The following is a 22,392-nucleotide window of genomic DNA, read 5'->3' as shown; positions in this document are numbered from 1 at the left end:
CTCTCGTAATAGACGCATTTGCGCATATATGGCTCAAAACCATCAAAAGTTCCCCCAGTGGTGCCGATTAGGCCCACACTGGACAGAGTGTATTGGGGGGGTTGTCACTAATTCTAGTAGCCCCCATTGCCGGACATAATCAGCCTTCTAATAGGAGAGCCATGGTGTCTAACATTAGGCACAGATCTCTGCATCCCCGGCCGGAGTTGTGGGTCTTCTATTGAAAGGGATCATTTAATCGAAACGGGGATCCATCCCAGTGTTGTTGCTACAATTAAAAGTGCTAGAGCCCTTTCTACAAGAAGCCTTTATTCTTTGAAATGGCATGCCATTGCCATTCACTATCAGTGTGGCATGTGCATATTCTATCATTCTTACAAGAATTGTTTGATCAGAGCCTTATCGACTCTGAAAGCTTATTTAGCAGATATTTCAGCATGTCATGAGGAAACTAATGGCTCTTATCTTAATGTGCACCCTTTATCGATTTAGACTGTGAGCACACTAAACTTGTGGCATGGCTACTTTGTGGGCACTGTTCATAGGGATTTCTGTGGAAGACATTTGTGTATTTGTATGCGCAACCACACAGCTTTACATTTGTTATAAACAGATGGATTGTTACGCTACAGAAACGATTGCTTAAAGCAGAACACTTTGAGCGGGGAGGTGTCACTCTGGTGTGTATGTGAATAAAGAGAGGAAGGGAGGTGGGACAGAGAGAGTTAAAAAGAGACAGTATGAGATTTGTCCATCTAACCTCAGAGCCAAGAGCAGAGGCAGTTAGTTCACTGACAATACTGGCCAGCAGACCACATGTGTTGGATACAAGATGAGGAGAGAAGAGCTCCACTTCCTTCCTCAGACTCTTCCTCACAGGAAGAACCACAATCACAAGCATCTTTTCCAGAACCTCCCGGAACGTCGTCATACCCATCAGATTCTCCTCCATCTAAACAAAATACCAAATAGAACAGAATTTTGAAGCAGACAAACGTCTGATAAAATTTCTTGTTTAAAGTAGGTGGCGAAATTGCTTTGAGATGGATTTCAAATACATGACCTATATGTTAAAGTTTTGACCCCTGCTGTAGTGTCCATATATCAGATGTATCCAAATAATTCTAAGCAAGCAATGTTTCTTTAATCCTCTTTCTTTTCTAGATTGTTGTGAATTAAAACAACAAAAAACATTAACTTTAATCACAACAGGCTGTATTTGAACTTCAGGTGCCCACATATGTCTAAGCATGTGCATTATTAACCAGGCCATACCTTATATGAGTCCCAGTTAACTTTTATTGTCATAATTTTAAAGGGCAGGGTGAGTACTCACATGACTGAGTTTCTCCATGTGTGCCACCAGCAGGGGGAAACGGTGAGCAAGGGCAGAGTCATTTTCCGTACTGACCTGCTTTGCGAGGGAGCGCAGCAGCACCTCTCCGTCATACGCTATGGGCAAGATGGAGGTCAGCTTGACTGATGTGTTACACAGCGCCGACATTACTGCAGCCAGCAGACGACTGCTTGATGTGCGGAAATTCGCCTCTTGAATGTCCTGCAGATTGACAAGTTAATGTTAAGATCATTAAAGCTCTAGTTGCAATTTTTTTTAAATATACACATTTCTTTTTTCATTTAATTTAGTGTGCCATTGGATATATTTTAGAGCTCCTATTCATCAGCTCTGAATCTGTCAAATGGCTCTTTTACTGTGTTTGCTGGGAACTTAAAATGGTTCAGCTCAAAATACTGCAAGTGTCCAGGTCATGTTCCACCCAATAATCCCAAGAAAGTAAGACTAAATTGTATTTTGTTCATAAAAATAATACAAGCCTATTTTTATGACCATATCCTGACCAGCACCGACATTGACAAGACATTTTTTTAGTTACTTGGTTTCAATGAGATTTCTACAAAGAAATCTCATTGGCCCAAAATTCAGCTTATAACTCTAATACAGATTGGCTGTAATTGCATCATGCAGCATTTTCACTTTCAGTGTGGACAGATAAATTACTTGAAGCTGAAAACTGATCTTGTCGTATTAATTGCAATACACATTCAACCTCTAAAACCCTGATCCCCCCACAATATTAATCGTTGGACAGGCTGTGGCTATATAGTTTGCTACATCTACCTTCACATGATTAAGGACGTCAACAAGTTTGAACTCTACATGAAAAGCGCTGCTGAAAATGTCAGAGTACTGAATAGTATACTACCCATACTACTCTTTTACTGCTTCTGTCATATCTGCATATCTATCATCTATCATATTCATATCTATCTGGGATGGTTTTGTACAAAATAATTACAATTAAGAAGTTCTTTCTCCATCACTTGGTCATTGACTCGGAATCGCTGACGTTATGCGTGGTTGTGGTGTGTGCATCAGTGTAATGTCCCTGGAAACATCGCAAAAGTTCCGTCATACTCCAGCAAGTGTTCAGAACTCATAGGGAGCAGAATAAAATGTCAGAATCTAATGTCAAATTAGTAAATGCATTGAATTGGGCAAAATATAATATTAATCATATGCGGTAACATATTCCGACAGGTTTTATAAACATTTTTATGAATTTTAGTAATGAGATTTGGAGGGGGAATATGCTTAATTGTCAGGAAAGTAATATCACTTTACAAAAAATATAATTAAAGGGTTAGTTCACCCAAAAATTCACCCAAATTATCCCATAATTTACTCACTCTCAAGCCATCCTAGTTGTATATGACTTTCTTCTTTCAGCCAAACACAATCGGAGTTATATTAAAAAAATTGCCTGTCTCTTCCAAGCTTTATAATGGGAGTGAATGGTACCTTAGATTTTGAAGCCTTTATTTTATAATTTTATAAACTATAATCACTGGCTTCCGGTAACGGCCGTCCATGCATTCACATGAGAGTCGAGTTCCGGCATTTGATGTAGTGTAAGCTCCTTTGAGAAGTGACGAATGCGGAACGCTGAGAACAGAGCTAAACAAAATGCCGGTCACGGATTAGAAGACAACAACGAGGATTTTTAAAGAAAAATGTTGGAGGAATTCGATAAAAGAGAAGCCTTTATTCCCAGCCCTATGTTTGAACTGGACTACACCAACCATGCACTCCAGGAGATGGAGGCGGCTGCAGCAACAGCACAAACAAAAGATTCTGGTAGACGGAGAGTACGGGAGACATGGTGGTGCTCACACAGGAAATGCGAGATAATGCCAACAGAGGCTTAGAGTGTTTGCTGCCATGAATGGACGATTTGAATGATTGGATAGATGCACGAACACACCATTTGAACAGTATAGCTAAAACAACACCTTTTTTCACCATTTTCCTTTGCTGTAAACAACACGTGCTTCTGCGTTCTTCACTTCTCATCGGAGCTTAAGCTACGCCTACGTCATACGCTGGCACTCGACTCTCTTGTGAACGCGCAGACGGCCATTACCAGAAGCCATTGATTGTAGTTTGCATCAGAAGGCCTTTATTAACACCCTGGAGCCATATGGATTACTTTTTTGATGGATGGATGTGCTTTTTTGGGCTTCAAAATCTAAGGTACCATTCACTCCCATTATAAAGCTTGGTAGAGTCAGGCTATTTTTTTATATAACTCTGATTGTGTTTGTCTGAAAGAAGAAAGTCATATACACCTAGGATGGCTTGAGGGTGAGTAAATTATGGGATAATAATATTTGAGTGAACTACCCTTTAATGGTCAAAAATAGGCTTCATTTACTTTCATTTCTTTATTTATTTTCATTAGGGGTGAAATATGACCCCAGCCCAGGTTTCTTTACATTAACCCATTTATTATTTGTAGACGGCAGCATCAGCCTTGTGCTGATTTCAGGGTTCTTACAAATAACAACCTCAAACTCCTGTCTCTGTGTTATGATTCAGAGTGATTACCTGGTCGAGGCAGTTGAGTAAGTCACAGAGGCAGGCCCACTGGAGGGCTGGTGTGGGGTAGAATGAGTGGAAGCAGGCGGTGAAGGTGTTGTGGCACTCTTGCAGCACGGCCTCCAGCAGCATGAGTGGCTGACTTAAATATCCCTGCGGATCATTATCCAACTTGTTCAGGCAGTTGTCCATCCCCTCCGACAGGATCTTCTTCAGGAGGCTGCGGGTCTTTCCTACACACTCAGCCAGCTTGCTGGATTCCTCCACAACTGCTTTGGTGCTGGCTAGATGGGACAAGACACAAACAGTGACACTCTGAACCCATTTTCAACTGGTATTAAGATTAAGAACTTTTGGGTGATCCGATCACACGTGGTCAGCCCCAAATACAGGTCTAAACCGTTTTGTGATCAATCATAAAGAACACATATGACTGGGGTCAAAAACGCATGTGACGACATCACATTTGAGGAGTAAATGCTAATCCATCCTGTATGTGTCCCAGCAGCCCCTCACCTGTTAATCAACCGCTGCACTAAAACAAGTGTTGACACTTTGCCTACACATATTTGTCTACACATATTACCTGCTATTTTTTCCCCTCTATTTTTGTATTGTTTTCTGTAAAACTTTCACACAGACTGCTGCTCCATTTTTTCAAAGTAAGAAAATAATAATAATTCAAGCCATTCTATTGTGGTATAATCTATTTCAGATAAACTCAACCCGTAAACAGCACTTAATAACAAAATGATCTACGAAGGGTCCGATGCTCTCTTTCCATCTAAGTGGGCAGTTCTTGGCCAGAATAATCTGCAATGTGGCCTAGACCTTATGCTATTGGTCAAAGGTCTGGCTATGCAAGACAATTCATTTTCCAGATTATTAAATGCTGGGCAAAGGTTCTAGGTAACAGCTTTCACACTGGTCCAAAGCTATCTCACGCTTCATTACAAGTGCTTAAAGGACTTGAGTGGCATAAGACCCTGCTAATCAATATAGATTGCATCTGTAACTCAAGGGAACTCCACTTGTGACACTGACAGTACCAGTCAGCAAGCTGTGCCATGTGACACCTATTCAGCACATAACAATAAAAGCAGGTGACAAGGTCTACAAGCACAGTGTCAACAAAGTGAAAGCAGTGCCCAGAATTCCTAGTCTGATAATCAATGGAACTCGGACAGGAGTCCCAATAGCCAAATTATTTGTTCATTTACTAAGGCAAACCCCGAACGAAGAGACAAATACACAATCGTAAACATTTAAAGGACAAAGTAACCCTATGATTTGCATCTTAAATCAGTCTATTACAAATGATTTATGCATGTGCGGTCCTCGTTTTTATTTTGCTGAGATTTACACCGATTTCCTTTTTTTTTTTTTCAACCAAGACAAGTGCGTTTTTTATGGCAATCATGACATTATACAAAGCTTGCAAACTTTGCTGAAATTGTTTAATCGACAATGGATATGTTTAACCAAACAAATAATTAATGACAATTAATCAATTATCGATAAATCATGAACATCCCTATTTGCAATCCATGACAGGGAATTTTAGAGAAGAGGGTGAGATATTTCAACAAAAATAGTTGGCAGTGTAACACCCCCTACCAAAACTGTTGTTTCAAATGAGCTGGAGGGATGATGCGTTAACTTTATGTTGAGGGTGATGTAAATATAACAGAGAAGATAAAATACCAGAGATGGGGAAGATCTCACAGATGTAGACACGTGACAGTCGCAGGCAGCAGGTGCCCACAAAACGTAGACGCTCCAAGTCCAGAAGGGTGGCTGTGTACTGGAAACCCTTCAGTCCTCTGAGTTCCTCCACACCCAATACCAGCGTGGTCCAGCTCCAGTGCAGGATACTCAGCAGAGATTCAAAACACTCCTGACACAAGAACAAACACAAACAAAGAAAATTGAACAAAGATCTGAACCATTACTAACAGGGCTGCTTCCTTCTGACTGTGCAAAGGGGATAGACCACCTGCAATAAAGCACCAACTGTCAGGAGATTTCCTAAAAGAAAAATAACATGCTGTGGAACACCTTAGGCATTTGTGGCTGTGCACTGTTTCTTTCCCAATTTCTACAAATCTTATACAATTTATACATTTACATTTCTGTAAAGCCTTCAATTAGCACACTGTTTGTTTGGCAAGATGTCGAAATCATAAAAACACTTCACAGATTCAAATATTATCAAAATAGTTGTGCGCTGCAGCTTTTATATGGATGCACATACCACAGAGACAGTCCTGGCGAAAGATCGCTTGAGGATGTGCACAGGCTCACTGCTCTGCTGCTTTCCTTTGGATGTGTTCCCATCATTAGAGGGCAACCTGAAAAAAATCACAACCAAAAAGTGAGTGAAACAAAGTCTGAACCTCATTTACCTGAGTAACCAGAACAGAACAAAACTCCTCCTATACCTGTACAGTAGTTGAGGAATCTGTCCAGCATTCACATCAGTACCATTGTTTGATTTCTTGGAGCTCTTGAATTGAAAGACCACACTGCAGGAGAAAGAGTACATCATGATCATTATTGGCTTCTAGAACAATCATGCTGTAATAATTACAGGAGTCAAATAATGAGCTGTTGGTACCCATCGTCAGTGGTGATGGTTGCCTGGCCATGAGAGCCGCAATCACTGCTGGGTCCAGACACACGAGCCCATGCCACATACCACCAGCCCAACTGAAGCAGCACAGGCTCATCAAACATCATGGCATACTTCTCTCTGCATTCACAAAATAAACCATCACAAATCATTAGATCAGACTTTAATAACCACATATGACATCTAAAGCCTTTTGTGCTAATAAATTTGGCCATTTTTAGATTATCACACACAGTACAGGTGAAACTCGAAAAATTAGAATATCATGCAAAAGTTCATTAATTTCAGTAATTCAACTTAAAAGGTGAAACTAATATATTATATAGACTCATTACAAGCAAAGTAAGATATTTCAAGCCTTTATTTGATAGAATTTTGATGATTATGGCTTACAGCTTATGAAAACCCCAAATTCAGAATCTCAGAAAATTAGAATATTGTGAAAAGGTTCAGTATTGTAGGCTCAAAGTGTCACACTCTAATCAGCTAAACACCTGCAAAGGGTACCTGAGCCTTTAAATGGTCTCTCAGTCTGGTTCAGTTGAATTCACAATCATGGGGAAGACTGCTGACCTGACAGTTGTGCAGAAAACCATCATTGACACCCTCCACAAGGAGGGAAAGCCTCAAAAGGTAATTGCAAAAGAAGTTGGATGTTCTTAAAGTGCTGTATCAAAGCACATTAATAGAAAGTTAAGTGGAAGGGAAAAGTGTGGAAGAAAAAGGTGCACAAGCAGCAGGGATGACCGTAGCCTGGAGAGGATTGTCAGGAAAAGGCCATTCAAATGTGTGGGGGAGCTTCACAAGGAGTGGACTGAGGCTGGAGTTACTGCATCAAGAGCCACCACACACAGACGGGTCCTGGACATGGGCTTCAAATGTCAAACGTCTTACCTGGGCTAAAGAAAAAAAGAACTGGTCTGTTGCTCAGTGGTCCAAAGTCCTCTTTTCTGATGAGAGCAAATTTTGCATCTCATTTGGAAACCAAGGTCCCAGAGTCTGGAGGAAGAATGGAGAGGCACACAATCCAAGATGCTTGAAGTCCAGTGTGAAGTTTCCACAGTCTGTGTTGGTTTGGGGAGCCATGTCATCGGCTGGTGTTGGTCCACTGTGCTTTATTAAGTCCAGAGTCAACGCAGCCGTCTACCGGGACATTTTAGAGCACTTCATGCTTCCTTCAGCAGACAAGCTTTATGGAGATGCTGACTTCATTTTCCAGCAAGACTTGGCACCTGCCCACACTGCCAAAAGTACCAAAACCTGGTTCAACGACCATGGTATTACTGTGCTTGATTGGCCAGCAAACTCGCCTGACCTGAACCCCATAGAGAATCTATGGGGCATTGCCAAGAGAAAGATGAGAGACATGATACCAAACAATGCAGAAGAGCTGAAGGCCGCTATTGAAGCATCTTGGTCTTCCATAACACCTCAGCAGTGCCACCGGCTGATAGCATCCATGCCATGCCGCACTGAGGCAGTAATTAATGCAAAAGGGGCCCAAACCAAGTACTGAGTACATATGCATGATTATACTTTTCAGAGGGCCGACATTTCTGTATTTAAAATCCTTTTTTTTTATTGATTTCATGTAATATTCTAATTTTCTGAGATTCTGAATTTGGGGTTTTCATAAGCTGTAAGCCATAATCATAAAAATTATATCAAATAAAGGCTTGAAATATCTTACTTTGCTTGTAATGAGTCTATATAATATATCAGTTTCACCTTTTAAGTTGAATTACTGAAATTAATGAACTTTTGCACGATATTCTAATTTTTCGAGTTTCACCTGTATGCATTAATAATAATTATTAATAAAAAATTAGGTTCCATTTGTTAACATTAGTTAATGCATTAGGTATCACAAACTAACAATGAACAATATATTTTTGCATCATTCTTTTGTCTTTATTAATGTTAGTATATAAAAATACACGTTTATTGTTAGTTCATGTAATTTTACAGTGCATTAACCAACGTTAACATATACAACTTTTGATTTTAAAAATAGTTTACAATGTTGAAAGTAACATTAACCAAAACTAATAAATGCTGTAAAAGTATTGTGTACTGTTAGTTCATGTTAACAAATGGGGCGGCTGTGGCTCAGGTGGTAGAGCGGGTTGTCCAATAATCGCAGGGTTGGTGGTTCGATTCCTGGCCCACATGACTCAACATGCTGAAGTGTCCTTGGGCAAGACACTGAACACCAAGTTGCTCCCAATGGCAGGCTAGCGCCTTGCATGTCAGCTCTGCCATCATTGGTGTGTGAGTGTGTGTGTGTGTGTGTGTGTGTTTGATTGTGAATGGGAAAAGCGCTTTGAAATCTGCTAAGGTTAAAAAAGCGCTATATAAGTGCAGACCATTTACAAATGTAACTTTATTATAAAGTGTTACCTAAAAAAACTATTTCTCCAAAATAATATAGTTATTTAATTTAACTGTAGACTATTTGTCAAGCAATGTAGCAACTTGCATTAAAATAAAATGTGTAGTCACAAGTGTGTGTTTTTAACAGTAATTTTAACTTGACACAGTGGTCAAAGATGTCCATCTAGCGCAAGTTTACATAGAAAAACAACAGCGTGGATGGATTATGTGTGAACGGCCCCTTAGAATGTGGCTTATGCAATCAGAATTTCAAGTCGAAACTATGCATTTTATAATATTTAAGCAATTTTTTTCTCCCCTTTTCTCCCTAATTTGGAATGCCCAATACCCCTTTTTATTCAAGCTATGAAATGTACCGAGCAGCACAGTCGTAGGCCAAAACATCTGTCTCGGCCAATAGATCTCCATCTGTCTCATGGTCTCCTCCATCAGAGCCCAGTTCAAACAGCTGCAAAGACAAATGCAGGTGTCAATCACAGCTTCACAATTAAACATGAAAAGGGCTGAAAGTAAAAACTAAGTAGACACTCAAATAGCACCTGACCTTGATCTTTGCAGTGTACTCCCCTCGGCCACCAAAAAGACCCAAACCCCCTAATAAGATGTCAGTATCAGCGCAAAAGCGTATGGCCTCAACAGAGTGTGCAGAGTAACCCCAGCCGCCTCCATGACCTACAAACACCATTGAGCAAAACGTCATTCAAACAACCTCACATGTTCAGCATGCGCTCAACATAAGACGATTATAGTAGCTGTGTCATATAAATACATGTGAATTTGCATGATCTTACTCTCAAAGCGGTTGACCACACTGTAGTCCTCTTTGGAGTAGACTTTCATCACAGCCTGGGTCTCTTCCTCAGCGCTGGCCACGCACATTTTCAGCTCCTGCATAGCAGCCAGGGTGTCAAGACAACCTACACACAGAGAAAAGCATTCAAATTAACAAATCACAACTAAGACTTACATCTTAAGAGTAGAGCCTGCTGGGCTGTGGGTATTAGGGCTAGGTACTTCTAAGACTTTAACAATTCTGGCTCAAATTCCGGTTCCTCTTAAAGACTTATAACAACAAAACTTAATTATGTGTTGAATATGACTATTACACAATGTCATAAACAGTGTTGGGTAAGTTACTCAAAATAAGTAATCCATTACAAATTACTAATCACTTCTCTAAAAATGTAATCCGATTATTTTACTGATTACTTAATCTAAAAGTAATCTCATTACTTACTGTTTTACTTTTAAGTTACTTTCTAAATCACTTTGCCTAGAAAAGCTTTTGGTTTTCCACTTAAGTTCAAAATGTCTATATTTCCCCATTTACTGTCGCACACCCTTTAGATGTCACAGAAATTCTAAAAGACGTACATATGAATTCATATTTTAAATATAGTACATATTACTATAGGAAGAGTAACATACTTAAAAGTAATTACTTTAATTGATAGTCAGTAACTGTAATATGATAAAAAGTATTTAAAACATTACTTGTTTTACTAAAAAGCAATTTGTTTACAGTAACCAATTACTTTGCAATTGGATACACCCAACACTGGTCAAACAGAAATTACACTGATTTTTGTCTCACAATAATTGGCAGAGTAACAAGTTTCTGTTACTTTTCAGTTGGAAAAGACAAAAGTGATGACTTGCGATCAGTGAGTAAGTAGCACTTCGACCAATTCAGTAAGAAAAGTGAAATCATTTCAATTAGAACAAATAACACATTATTTTGAAAATATTTGATTGAATCATTAAACAGTCCCACCAGGATTTTGCACCACATTTAAGAGCAATAACCAGTAAATATTTTAGGGAATAATAACTGAATATGTAGTTATCAAGGAGAAAATAATAAATACAAATACCATACATTGAGGTGAAACCCATGATATGGCAAATACAAGTTCAATAGAAGACCCTTAATTTATATAAAAATGTTCTGTCTCAGTCTCAGACAATGCAAGTAAACTTTGGTATGGTTAAAATAGACCTAAAATAAAACTGTAAACTAAAAACACAGATATATAAATAATCAGACCTTTTGCAATTATTACATCGTCTGATAGCGATCATTTTATCTAACTCTGATTATTTGAGATAACTGCAGTTATTCAGTGAATATATAACATGTTTTTGTGTCTTATATTCCGGTGCAACAGTGCATAATGTGAGCACTCCAAATGAACTCTGAACGTCATTGACCTGCACTGCACACCGCACTCAGAGCAGCTCCTGAAGAGTGTGTGAAAATTAAACTTATTTGTTATGTATGCAAGCCATCTGTGGTCTTGCAAAAGTTTAGACAAGAATTTTGATAGTGAACACAATAGGATCTAGCGTCTAGGCTCTATAATACGGGGCACTAGGCTTCCCATATGGTATGCTGTCCTTTCGGCCACAATACAGGACATCCAGACTAATGTGGGACAGATGATAAAAGGGCGGCTGTGCAATTGGAGATGTCTTGACTGCATCAAGCTTTATAAGCATTTGTTTTGTTGCTGTCAATCATGGAGAAAAGGGATCTGATTATCAAAGATAATTCGGTTCAAGGGTAATGCAGAACAATTGTTGGAATTTTACAAAATTGCAAACTACAGCGAATAATGAGTGGTTGAATTTGCATTAATTATTGTGACCTCTAAATCTCAAAATCCTGGAGGGATTTTCATGAGAAAATTAAAAGGAAAAAGAACATTCATGAATTGGACTACACTGTTTGCAATGGATGTTGTCATTCTTGAAACCAGTGAGAACAAATTAGTACTGTGGTGTTCAATATACACTGGCAGAAGAATGCTCTCACTTACCTGAACCACCTGTTATAAGAAACTAATATAATTAAAATCATTAAAAAAAAAAAACTGTATGGTTCTGAACTTGTTCTTGGTTCCTAAACCTAATGGGTGTGTCTTAAAACTACCATGAAGGGATTCAGAAAGAGCAATATCAAATGAATCTCTTCTCCTATCTGTTTGTCAGCCACACAAATTATGCAGAGTGCCTTTCCTTAGTCAGTCAAACCGTTCCAATCTGTACAGCTGAAATGAATGAGAAAAAGCTAGCAAGAAAGCTCTGCCATCATGTAATGTCTATTCCTGACAGGCTTTGAGATTCTGGTTAAAAAGAAAGCGCTGCGAACTTAAAATGAGTGAGAGTCTCAGGATGCTGTTGTACCCAGGATGTGCAGAGCTCCATGGGAGCGAGTGGTGGTGGCGTGAGAGCCCGAAGGAAGAGCCAGCTCAGGACTTAGGATGCTGCAGAGGGCCTGGATGTCTGAGGCAGGGGGTACACGAGCATCTGCTATTACTGCATTATAGCAACACATCTCTCGTGTAGATGGTAAGAACCTGGAAGACAAGCAAGATGGTTTGTCATGAGAGGACAAACAATTATAATCGATTGGGCCTTTAAAACTGATTAATGAATGAATGAGTGTTTGGGAGGAAGAAAATAATACAGAATCGGATAGACATGGGGGTGAGTAATTGATGACAAGCTTTATTTTTGAGTGAACTATTCAATTATATATTCTTTTTGTCAGCACAAAAAACATTTTAATGACAATGAGAAAGTATGTACAGTGTTTTAAGGCCGAGAAAAGAACATAATGACATGCTGACTCCATGCGACTAACCTCCAGATGACATCATACACAGGGTCCAAACAGAGGCCGAAGCCTTGCAAATCCTCCTGCTCCGAGTCATTGAAGGTGCGGCAGCTCCCATCCAGTTTGTTGATCAGGAGGCATTTGAAGGGAGGAGGCTCGGATAAAGATGTGGGAACCAAACCTAGAGAACAGAAGGGGTGTAAACCGTCAAGGACTTCCATACACACACACACACACACACACACACACACACACACACACACACACACACACACACACAGAGTAGCTTCATACAAACACCTTTTCAAGAATGAGAAAGTACCAATTATGTGTTTGCTGGCAAAAATCTCAGATGTGGCCAGGACATGGGAGTTAATGAGTGCCTCGTCAATTCTAAGGAAAGTCTGATCTCCGCTGGCTCCGATCCACGTGGCCTTGCGGCCGTACTTGGCACCAATGTTGGGCATGGGAGAGGGTTTGGCGTTCCAGTAGGGCATGTCTAGAATTGGTCGCCCTAACTGCCCTTTCTGTTAAGACAACAAAAGATATATCTTCAGGTTCCCAATCAAAATAAAAGGCCAATGTATAACAAATCTGAACTGAAGCTTCATTTCAGGAGGAAAATGGCTAACTTACAGAGAAGCTCCCAAAGGTGAAGACCTGTCCATCCATGAGAAGCACTGCAGTGTGGTTACTGCCAGCTGTCACCTGAGTACTGGGGCCAGGCAGACCCTGAACCAGAGTGGGAGACCCCCTGTGTGCACAGCCAAACCAAATTAAATTAACATGACTTGCAAATTACAATTATAACATTCCCTTATATTTTCAATGAGCAAGGGAACCCTGTTTATAATATACTCTATAGGGTTGGGGAAAAAAATTCTAATTAAAAAATGGTTTTAATGACTTCCAGTTCCGTTAACGATTTTGGAATTTAAATGGAATCAGTACCTGAATAACTTCATTCCATCCAATATCCATCTTTATTAAAGCAACATTACCTAGAATTAACATCTCCATGTCCGAGTTGCCCATGTTGTCCATATCCAAAGGTGTAAACATCTCCATTCTCCATTAATACCACTGCAAAAAGAGGTTTACCATTACAAATGGACAGAGTGTATTTCAATGTATTATTTTCACATATAAAAAACAGGAGCATAAAATATCGATTCGACATATGACAAGAAACATGAACAATGGCCTCCTGTCAAGTTATGAAGGTCAGAAGTTATATTCACTCACCGGAGTGGTGGAAGCCACAGCTAACCTGCATGGCTCGCATCTCACAATCAAAGCGCATGGCCCCTGGAGGATAGGTAGTGATCTTACTGGCATCCTTGTCCCCTCGTTCACTGCTGCCATCTGTAACACAGAATGGAACGTGAGTCTGTGCAGATGAATGGAAAAGTGCAAACAAGGACAGAAAGTAGTGATGAATGGCTTAAGGTAACGAGTGAAGCCAAAGCCTGTTGACCACCTGAGAAGTGAAATGAACTTGTGCCTCAGAGGAAAAAAATATAAAAAAAAATAGAGAAAGGAAACTTAAAACAAGACACATTTACTTGGAAAGCAATACAGCAAGGTATAAGGCAAGTCTCGTTTTCAGAGAAATCGAACAAAATTTTTAATTGAAAACAAGTTTTTCCTACCCGGCTGCCAAACAAAATTATAATAGCCTAAATAAAATAATTTTTTTCAACGTGGCATGCATTGACAGTGGAAGAACAGGACAAAAGTCATGCAGAGGTTGCGTTAACCAGTACTTTTCTGCCTTTTAATGAATTGGACAAAACTGACTTAATAAAAATGCTTTCTATTATTTTAACAAAAAAAAAAAACAATTCTGGTCCGCTGTGTTTCCCTACTTACGAAACAATCCCACAGTAAACAATGCTAACAGGGATTAGAAGTAGAAAAAATTAAGTCCTTTTTCATGACTCCTGACCCCAGAGGGCGGCTCAGCCTATGGATATCCTTGCTGTGTATAGCGGGGATCGATATATAATACAAACAAAGAGATGCAACATATGGCATATGTAATGGTCCTTGTGTCTCTGTCCCGAACACCTCTGGGAGGCCCTGTCAGGCCGCGACCCACCAAGTTATCTACTCCCGAATCTGCCATACTGCCTGGGACAGATGAATATGACAACGAGGACACAGCTTATGATGATGCTGTTTCTATGGCTGCTACTAATTCTTTTTCCACTCCAGAGGAAATGGAGACCTCAAGATCGCACCTGGGCTCTACTCAACTGTCATCTCCCTTGCTCGATGACGTGCAGCTCACTGCAAATTTAGACGAAGTGGACAATACGCAAGCGAGTGGCTGTGGATCAGTATCAACCAGTATCACTTTATCCCTGGCACGGTTGGGTTTGGAGTCAGTGCAGCCCTCACCTAGTATGAGTGCATTTTCCGATGCTCATCTAAACAAGCACTAACTTCTACTCTCAAAAGTTACTCATTTGTGGAAGAATGTGTTACAGCTTTTCAAACAGCAGCTCAAAGAATTGACCCGTCATTTGTTGCTCGCGCTATGATGAATATGGCGGACCCTGCACAATTTGGCCTGGATTGGATGCAACGTGGGGATTCGTGTGTAGCCTCCTTGGTAATCTCTCCGGATGATGCAGTTGGTAACGAGGTTCGATGCCCCAGCATGCCAAGTAGACACACGGATGGTGACATCATGGGAGCGCAAAATCACACTGCCTTAATAGGCCACGTGGATAACACACTCTCTCACCTCCTACTCACAGAGGATTTGGCTGTGAATCAGTCAGGTGTCGAGCACTTTTTAAGGGATGCAATTGGGTCAGGACTACAAGGTATGGTCTTGATAACAGAGAGTTGGGACGACTTATAACAATGCTTACACAAGTGCAACCCAACACATGGCTTGCTTGGACAATCCTCTCGGATGCATGTAGGTCCAAGCTCTAGAAATAACCTTTTGTACCTGGCCACCTATTTGGACCAGCAGCCAGTTATGCTTTAGAGCACCGCACGTGCCTGAGTCTAGACGGTAGCAGTTAGGGCCTCGCAGGCCGGATATATTTCGACCCACACAACAATCAGGTCCCCAATGCAGGGTTAATTATGGTGCTGCCAACCCCGCAGGCAAAGGGCTTCTGCAAAAATCCTTTTCGGCAGTCCGGCACAAGCCACCAAATGCGCGCCGCCTGCGTCATGGTCCATGCAAAGGTCACCCAAAGGTTCACTGTAACTGGTTGGTGGAATAACCTTCCCAACTCCATCCGTGAAGCAGACTTAATCTCGGTCTTCAAAAAATGGCTAAAAACACATCTTTTCTATGACTCTACAATAAAAAATAAAAAAAGAATTTGGAGCGTCACACCATCATGGGCTGCCATTAAAGGAGTCTCTCTCACGGACATCTGTGCAGCAGAAAAATGGTCATCCACCTATACCTTCAACATATTCTACTGCCTTAAAGTTTCTACAGTCTCTGGCTTGGAAGCAGCTGTTTTGAATGCACCTGAATAGCCATTTTGAGGTATGTTGTCTTCTTGACACTGTTGATCTTGTTCATCCATAGACTGAGCCACCCTCTGGTGGTCAGGAGGCACGAAATTGAACATAAGTTACGAATATAACTATGGTTCTATGAATGCTGGATGACCGCTAGAGTTCCTTGTCACTCGGACAAATGCCAGAAGTTTCCAGAGAAGGAGTGACAAATGTCATGCCATTTTGGGGGGGCTTTGTCGCATCTCTTTCTTAGTATTTTGTCTCAATCCCCACTAAGCGCAGCAGAAATATCCATAGGCTGAGCCGCCCTCTGGCTGAGCCTCCCTCCGGCATTCATAGAACCAGTTACATTTGTAACTTATGTTTTTATGTCAATAACTTAAAAGGGATAGAGACATGAGTGAGGATTTGGGGAGAGAAACAAAATATTCTAAGTTCAATCCAGTTGAATAATAAATGGGATATTGTTCATTAAGTCCGGTAAACAGATTGTAAGCCCGCAGTGTCTGTTTTCTTTCAAATTGCGATGACAGAAGAGTACGAGAAAGAGAAAAGGCCAGTGATCTCAATGCCACATAAACAATACAAATATTATGCATGATTTTAGTTATTTAGATCTTTATTCACTTCAATAGTGTATGTTTTGTCTAGTCCAGGTCGTTATACACTTCAACTCCAGAATAATATCGGCCTAAATTATCAAACTTCACAACCCAGTCCTTCAAAGTGACTGATAATGATTATTTGTAGCATAATCTTTGAAGTGGAGATGACTAAATTGAGAAGTTGATTCCCTCTCCTTAAACATTTTCTTTCTTCTTTCATCAAATTGATGTCATTGATTTGTGGCACAACCCTGTGAAAAGATTCACTCCACACTGATTAAAATGGAGGAGACCAGCTAATGTTCTGCCACACAGTACAAATCAAGTGTAAGGAAGCAATATCAAAAGGTAAAGGTTTGGATTAAATTTACTTCTTGTAATCTTAAAAACACTTTGATCTAAAGGTGTGTACTTTTATCTAAAGGCTTATACATTTACATTAATGTAAATGTATAGGCTTATACTTCAAAGGACATATAAGATATAAAAGACAAATATTAACTGTGTCTGTGTATACATTTCTTAAAAAAACTGTAATGATCTTTACTTAAATGGATAAATTGGACTAAGATTTGATGACCTAATTATTATTCTAAAATGTGGAAAATAGTAATAAAGAATGAGAAGGTGTGTACAAACATTTGACTGGCAATGCAAGAATGAAGACATACATCTTCGCAATTAAACTTCTGCATGCACAAATATAGATATATAATAACGAAAAGAGTAGAACGGAGAGTTCCATGCATCACTGGATTGGTTGGATGGATTATTTAAATATTTCAAAATAAAACTACAAAGCATAGTGTTCTATTTATAATGACCATGCATTGGGATTTATTTTAGGCTCTTCTGAAAACCATGCTTGAACCAAAATTGCAACTTAAAAGTCAGTCTGAGATGTGATGACAAAAATCTTAATGACAAAAGAGTGCCTGGTGCTATTTTAAGCAAAGATACCATATTTGGCCACTGCCTTTCCCTTAATAATTAATGTTCCTTTCTCTCTATTCTTTTTTGTTTAACAAAAGAACTGAGTACAACATACAACAGAGCCAATTGACTCAGGTTAGAGACACTTTCCACAAAAAAAGTGTTTTTTCTTTTTTTTAACAAATGATAATTGAGAGCATGTGATTAGCCTTCAGAAATATTGTATGAGCTGTATGTATATCAATTTTAAATGAAGTTAGCAATTTTTTCAACCATGTTACCAAACTTTGGGACATGCCTAAACACAGTTTAAAACACTGAAGTGTGTGATTTTGTAATTTATGAGCAAAATACATTAAGTAAACAAAAATTAAATAGACAAAAAGTATGAAATAAAAAAATATATAACAGGGCTGCAAATTTAATGCAAAGTGGTAACACTAGTTAATGCATTAGGTATCATTAACTATCAATGGACAATATATTTTTACAGTTATTTCTAATGGTTAATGTTCATTTATAAAAAAAATATAGAGCTGTCAAAATGAACAGGTTATGAATGTGATTAATTCAATAATTAACACATAAATTTATCTTAATCTAATTTTCTTAAATTAATGCTTTTACCATTAATACAGCATAAATCCACATAAACACTGGTTGTGATGTCACCACAATTGTGATAAAGTGATGAGGAAAGGATCTCTTCACGCTATTTGTTGTACAAAACAAGCCTAGATGGAACTAGTGTCAGAACTCATGTATTTTTCAGCCTAAATAAGGTGAATTTTAATTAGCACAGAGGCACGCCAAGTCTTAACCATCACCAAGACGCAGAATGAGATGTTTTTGTCAGCAAGTGCTTTTATGTGGATTTCAAAGAGGCACTTGACACTGGTGCCGACACCAATCATGACAGCGGCTTCAAGATTGCTGCTGGAAAGCGGATAGCCACAGTAGGGCTGGGCAATTCATCAAATTTTATTTTCACTTACAATTTTGGCTTCCAACGATTATGAAAAATGAAAACGTCTATGAGTTGCATGAAATGACCGGGGAAGAGATTGAATCTTCTCCCGGCAGATGCACACACTGGCGCGGAGGCACTTGTCACTCGTGCGTTTGCTACAGCTAGATTATAACATGATGACTCGAGACATAGTGAATCATCATATACAGTATATGTCACATTCATTGTGTGTATCTTATCATGAAGAAAATTGGTGATACGCAGCTCTATTAATTGTTTTTTGTGAGTTAAAGATGGAACAAAGGTGAGAGAGTGTAGTCTTATCCCATTATACACTGCAAAAAATACATTTTTAATTAGTCGTTTTTTGGCTTGTTTTCCCAAAATAATATCTGAAACTCATTTAAAACAACGTACATTTACATTAGGAGCTGTACTGCAGAAGAACAAATTGTCATCAGGGAATGTTGAATACAACATTTTAGTTTTGTTTTGGGTAAAAATCATGCAATCACAGAGTTCCGTGTAAAATGTGGACCACAGCTATACATAACATTTTTGTTAATATTAATTCAATATTTACATTAAATTAGCTTTTTAAATATATATATTTATGTACTACGATTAATTGAATAATTCAACAGAATGACAAAATTAGGACATATTTAACAGTGCTCACAAAAATGTTGTGCCTATAATGCATTTAAAAAGTAAGCGTATACGATTTTTGAAAAGTGCCAAGAGGAGAGGTAAGACCAAGAGTAATTCTTAATTTGTTCACCATAGAGACAGAAGAAGAGAGAGTGAGACAGTGAGAATCGTAACTGTGTCTAGAGAAAGCTGGAAAAGGTGACAGGACAGAGTTTGTGGAGGAAAGGGGCATTATGGGGCTCCAGGTGGAGTCTGTAGTACCTTTCAGTTTCTCCCGCATTAGCTTAATGGCCTGAAGGGGTCTTAGTCTGGCTAGTACTTGCTCACGCTGGTTCATTAAAAGGGGACCAGGGAAAACAAGGGGGCCTGAGGGGGGGAGAGAGAAACCTTCACATGCATGGGGCAAAGTATCTTACAAATGGAAAAAAAAGCATGGTATACAACACATGGTTTATTATGAATACACAAGCGAGAAGGGAACATCCACAAGCAACCCACTCCCAGAGGAAAAAAGCTCATGTGAGGGTGAGGGGTAGAGTAATAATACTTTATTATTTAGAAGCTAAATAAAACTCCATCCTTGAACCAGAGGAAAGGAATCATAATAGAGAACGCATGATGTGCTCATAATCAAGATTGTATAAGACAGAATGTGAACTGGAAAATGGTCAATGAGGAGATGTGTCTGAATATGAAATCCTGCCTAATGCAAGCAGATTATGGTGCAAAACTTTGTGACCTGAGTTAACAAAATGATAAGGGCTGGGCAATATAGATAAAAAAAAATATTTTGATATATTTCAAAATTGTCTGATATTTCTAGGTTTTCCATAACTGTGGGAACCCTGTAGTGAAAAAAGGCATGTTTTCCACAATGTTTTCACTAAACCAACAAAGCATCACATTTAATTATATTAGTTTAATTGCACCAATATAACAATACATAGTAGAATGCAGCAATATTTACCAACAAATTTCATACATGGAAGATACAATGTAGAAATATATGTAAATATTTTTAAGTAATGCAAATCAACTTGAATCTGAATTTTGAATTGATACACTGCCAGTTTGAGCTGAACTTAAGTGAGGCTATTAATAACATTGTAATACTAATGTGATATAACACTATTATAACATAGCACGGTGCGAAGCAGCGTATCTAGAACCGTCATAACCATGATAAAATCACTGTAACACACATACACGTGTGGCTTATAGCTTTTATAAAACGGTGGCAACAGAAATATGACATAAGAAACTAATGTTTAATAAACATTTCAATTAATCATTAATGATTACCAGAAAGAAATTCCTCCACCAGTTATTGTTAATTTTCCAGACTGAAGATATTTGCTGTTGCCTTACAAATCGGCAACAAAGCTCGAATATATCATTAATATTTAAAATATCGCCCAGCCCTAGTAGAATCTCTAGTTCATGTAGTAAATTCTGTGAAGATTTGGAAAATTGCTTCATAGTGCTGTAACAACATGACATAGTTCAGGAAGGAGGGGGTGTGTGTGTGTGTGTGTGTGTGTGTGTGTGTGTGTGTGTGTGTGTGTGTGTGTGTGTGTGTGTGTGTGTGTGTGTGTGTGTGTGTGTGTGTGTGTGTGTGTGTGTGTGTGTGTGTGTATTTCTCTGAGGTGGCTCATGTAGGCATCATACCTCTGCCCTCTTCCAGGCGGTGTCGGCGGTTGATGCGTTGTCTCTTCTCCTCCTGTCGAATCTGAATGTGCTCCTCTATATTGACGCCTGGGGGAGGAGGGACAGGCACAGCTAAAACAACACAGGACCAGCATGGACGGGGACAAAGGAGGAGACAAACGAGAGACAACACAGGCAGATGAATGATGAGCATGAAATGCAATGCAAGACAGTGAGAGACAAAGAGCAGAGAGATGATCACATCAACACAAACAGATAGTGCAGTACTGATCAGAGCTCCAGACTGCGACTAAAATGGTCGCAAATGCGACTAAAAATATATGATTGCGACAATAATTTAAAATCTAGTCGCCATTGGCAAGAGTCTTGATGTGTGCTATCATCTTGTGAGTTATTGAATATATCTTTAGAGCGCCAGTGTGTCTCGAGCCACTTTTCATCCTTTCTGTGAGAGGGTCCTCGCTGCAGAATGTAGAGCGATGACGAAGTGCAAATAATTCTCTGCAAAGTGGATTTTAGTGACATAGTGGATGTTCAATATGGTTTAAAAAGCATCACAGGGTGATTCTTCAAGACGTTGGTTGAGAAAATGTCAAGAGTAAATTTCTGCAAATTCTAGGCAAAGGGTGACTACTTTGAAGATGCTAAAATATAACACAGTTTTTATTTATTTTGGATTTTGTTTAGTCACAACATAATTCCCATAGTTCCATTGATGTTATTCCATAGTTTTGATGACTTTACAATTATTCTAAAATGTGAAGAAAAAAAATTATAATAAAGAATGTGTTTCTCAAAACTTTTGACTGGTAGTGTAAATCGTCGTAGTCTTTTGCGGTTAAAAAATTTTTTAATAAAATTAAAAATGCACAATGTCATACTTTGCAAAATGCACAATGTCATACGCAACTTTATTTAAATTAATTGTGCAGCCCTAAAATATAAATGTGTGTTTGTGTGATATGAATATTTATTGTATTAATGCTACAGTAATAAAACAAACATTAAAATGTGAATACACATGCACATTAAAACATTCACTTCATCACAAAAATCCAATGCGCATGGGATTAGATCCACTAAGTAATTGCACTTCAGTCAACAAAAAACACAGCGTGAGCTGTAAACAAATTACTTTTTTGAACCGGGTTTTTCCTGTATAATGAATCACCCGACAAGAGCTTATTTGAACTCAGGAGCTCGGGTTAGTAGTTTGAATTCGAGTCACTTTCTCAGCAGTGGTAGCTAAAACAGCCATTTGGCTCCTAAATGTTTCAGTTTAGGAGCCAATGGCTCCTTAGACATTTTTTTATTCTGGAGCCCTGCTGATGTACTAGGCAAATAAACAAACACAACACTGCCAAAGCAGCCAGTGACTGATGATCTGAATTAGGGCTGGGCCTGGGCGGAATGACAGTATATAGCATGCAACCATAGATATGTCAACCGGTAGAGATTCCACATTACCATATTTTAAGGGTCACTTGCATTTGCAAGTGAAAATTAGTGCGTGCAAATGTGGAA

At 39.0% G+C, this 22,392-nt stretch overlaps 1 protein-coding gene across 4 annotated transcripts in view; it reads right to left on the bottom strand.

Moving 5' to 3' along the window:
* The window catches only part of LOC127654801 (E3 ubiquitin-protein ligase MYCBP2), a 141,298-nt gene that overhangs the window by 67,503 nt on the left and 51,403 nt on the right, over positions 1 to 22,392 (bottom strand). For 2 of the 4 annotated variants that reach the window (XM_052142237.1, XM_052142238.1), the window contains exons 17-34: positions 20,869 to 20,979; positions 19,462 to 19,566; positions 13,789 to 13,908; positions 13,545 to 13,626; positions 13,180 to 13,297; positions 12,866 to 13,070; positions 12,571 to 12,724; positions 12,111 to 12,283; positions 9,716 to 9,841; positions 9,469 to 9,596; positions 9,281 to 9,372; positions 6,516 to 6,650; positions 6,340 to 6,423; positions 6,153 to 6,249; positions 5,603 to 5,795; positions 3,908 to 4,182; positions 1,337 to 1,558; positions 761 to 952 (exon numbers count right to left, since the gene is read on the bottom strand). In XM_052142237.1, coding sequence (XP_051998197.1) covers positions 761 to 952; positions 1,337 to 1,558; positions 3,908 to 4,182; positions 5,603 to 5,795; positions 6,153 to 6,249; positions 6,340 to 6,423; positions 6,516 to 6,650; positions 9,281 to 9,372; positions 9,469 to 9,596; positions 9,716 to 9,841; positions 12,111 to 12,283; positions 12,571 to 12,724; positions 12,866 to 13,070; positions 13,180 to 13,297; positions 13,545 to 13,626; positions 13,789 to 13,908; positions 19,462 to 19,566; positions 20,869 to 20,979 — 2,612 coding nt within the window. The remainder of the gene's footprint in view (positions 1 to 760; positions 953 to 1,336; positions 1,559 to 3,907; positions 4,183 to 5,602; positions 5,796 to 6,152; positions 6,250 to 6,339; positions 6,424 to 6,515; positions 6,651 to 9,280; positions 9,373 to 9,468; positions 9,597 to 9,715; positions 9,842 to 12,110; positions 12,284 to 12,570; positions 12,725 to 12,865; positions 13,071 to 13,179; positions 13,298 to 13,544; positions 13,627 to 13,788; positions 13,909 to 19,461; positions 19,567 to 20,868; positions 20,980 to 22,392) is intronic. The other 2 variants (XM_052142236.1, XM_052142239.1) reach the window with 1 other exon arrangement.

Source organism: Xyrauchen texanus, chromosome 14 (genome assembly GCF_025860055.1).
Source record: "Xyrauchen texanus isolate HMW12.3.18 chromosome 14, RBS_HiC_50CHRs, whole genome shotgun sequence".
Classification (NCBI taxonomy): Eukaryota; Metazoa; Chordata; class Actinopteri; order Cypriniformes; family Catostomidae; genus Xyrauchen; species Xyrauchen texanus.
Note: the sequence above shows the minus strand (reverse complement) of the source record. Positions and strands in the feature narration are given on the sequence as shown.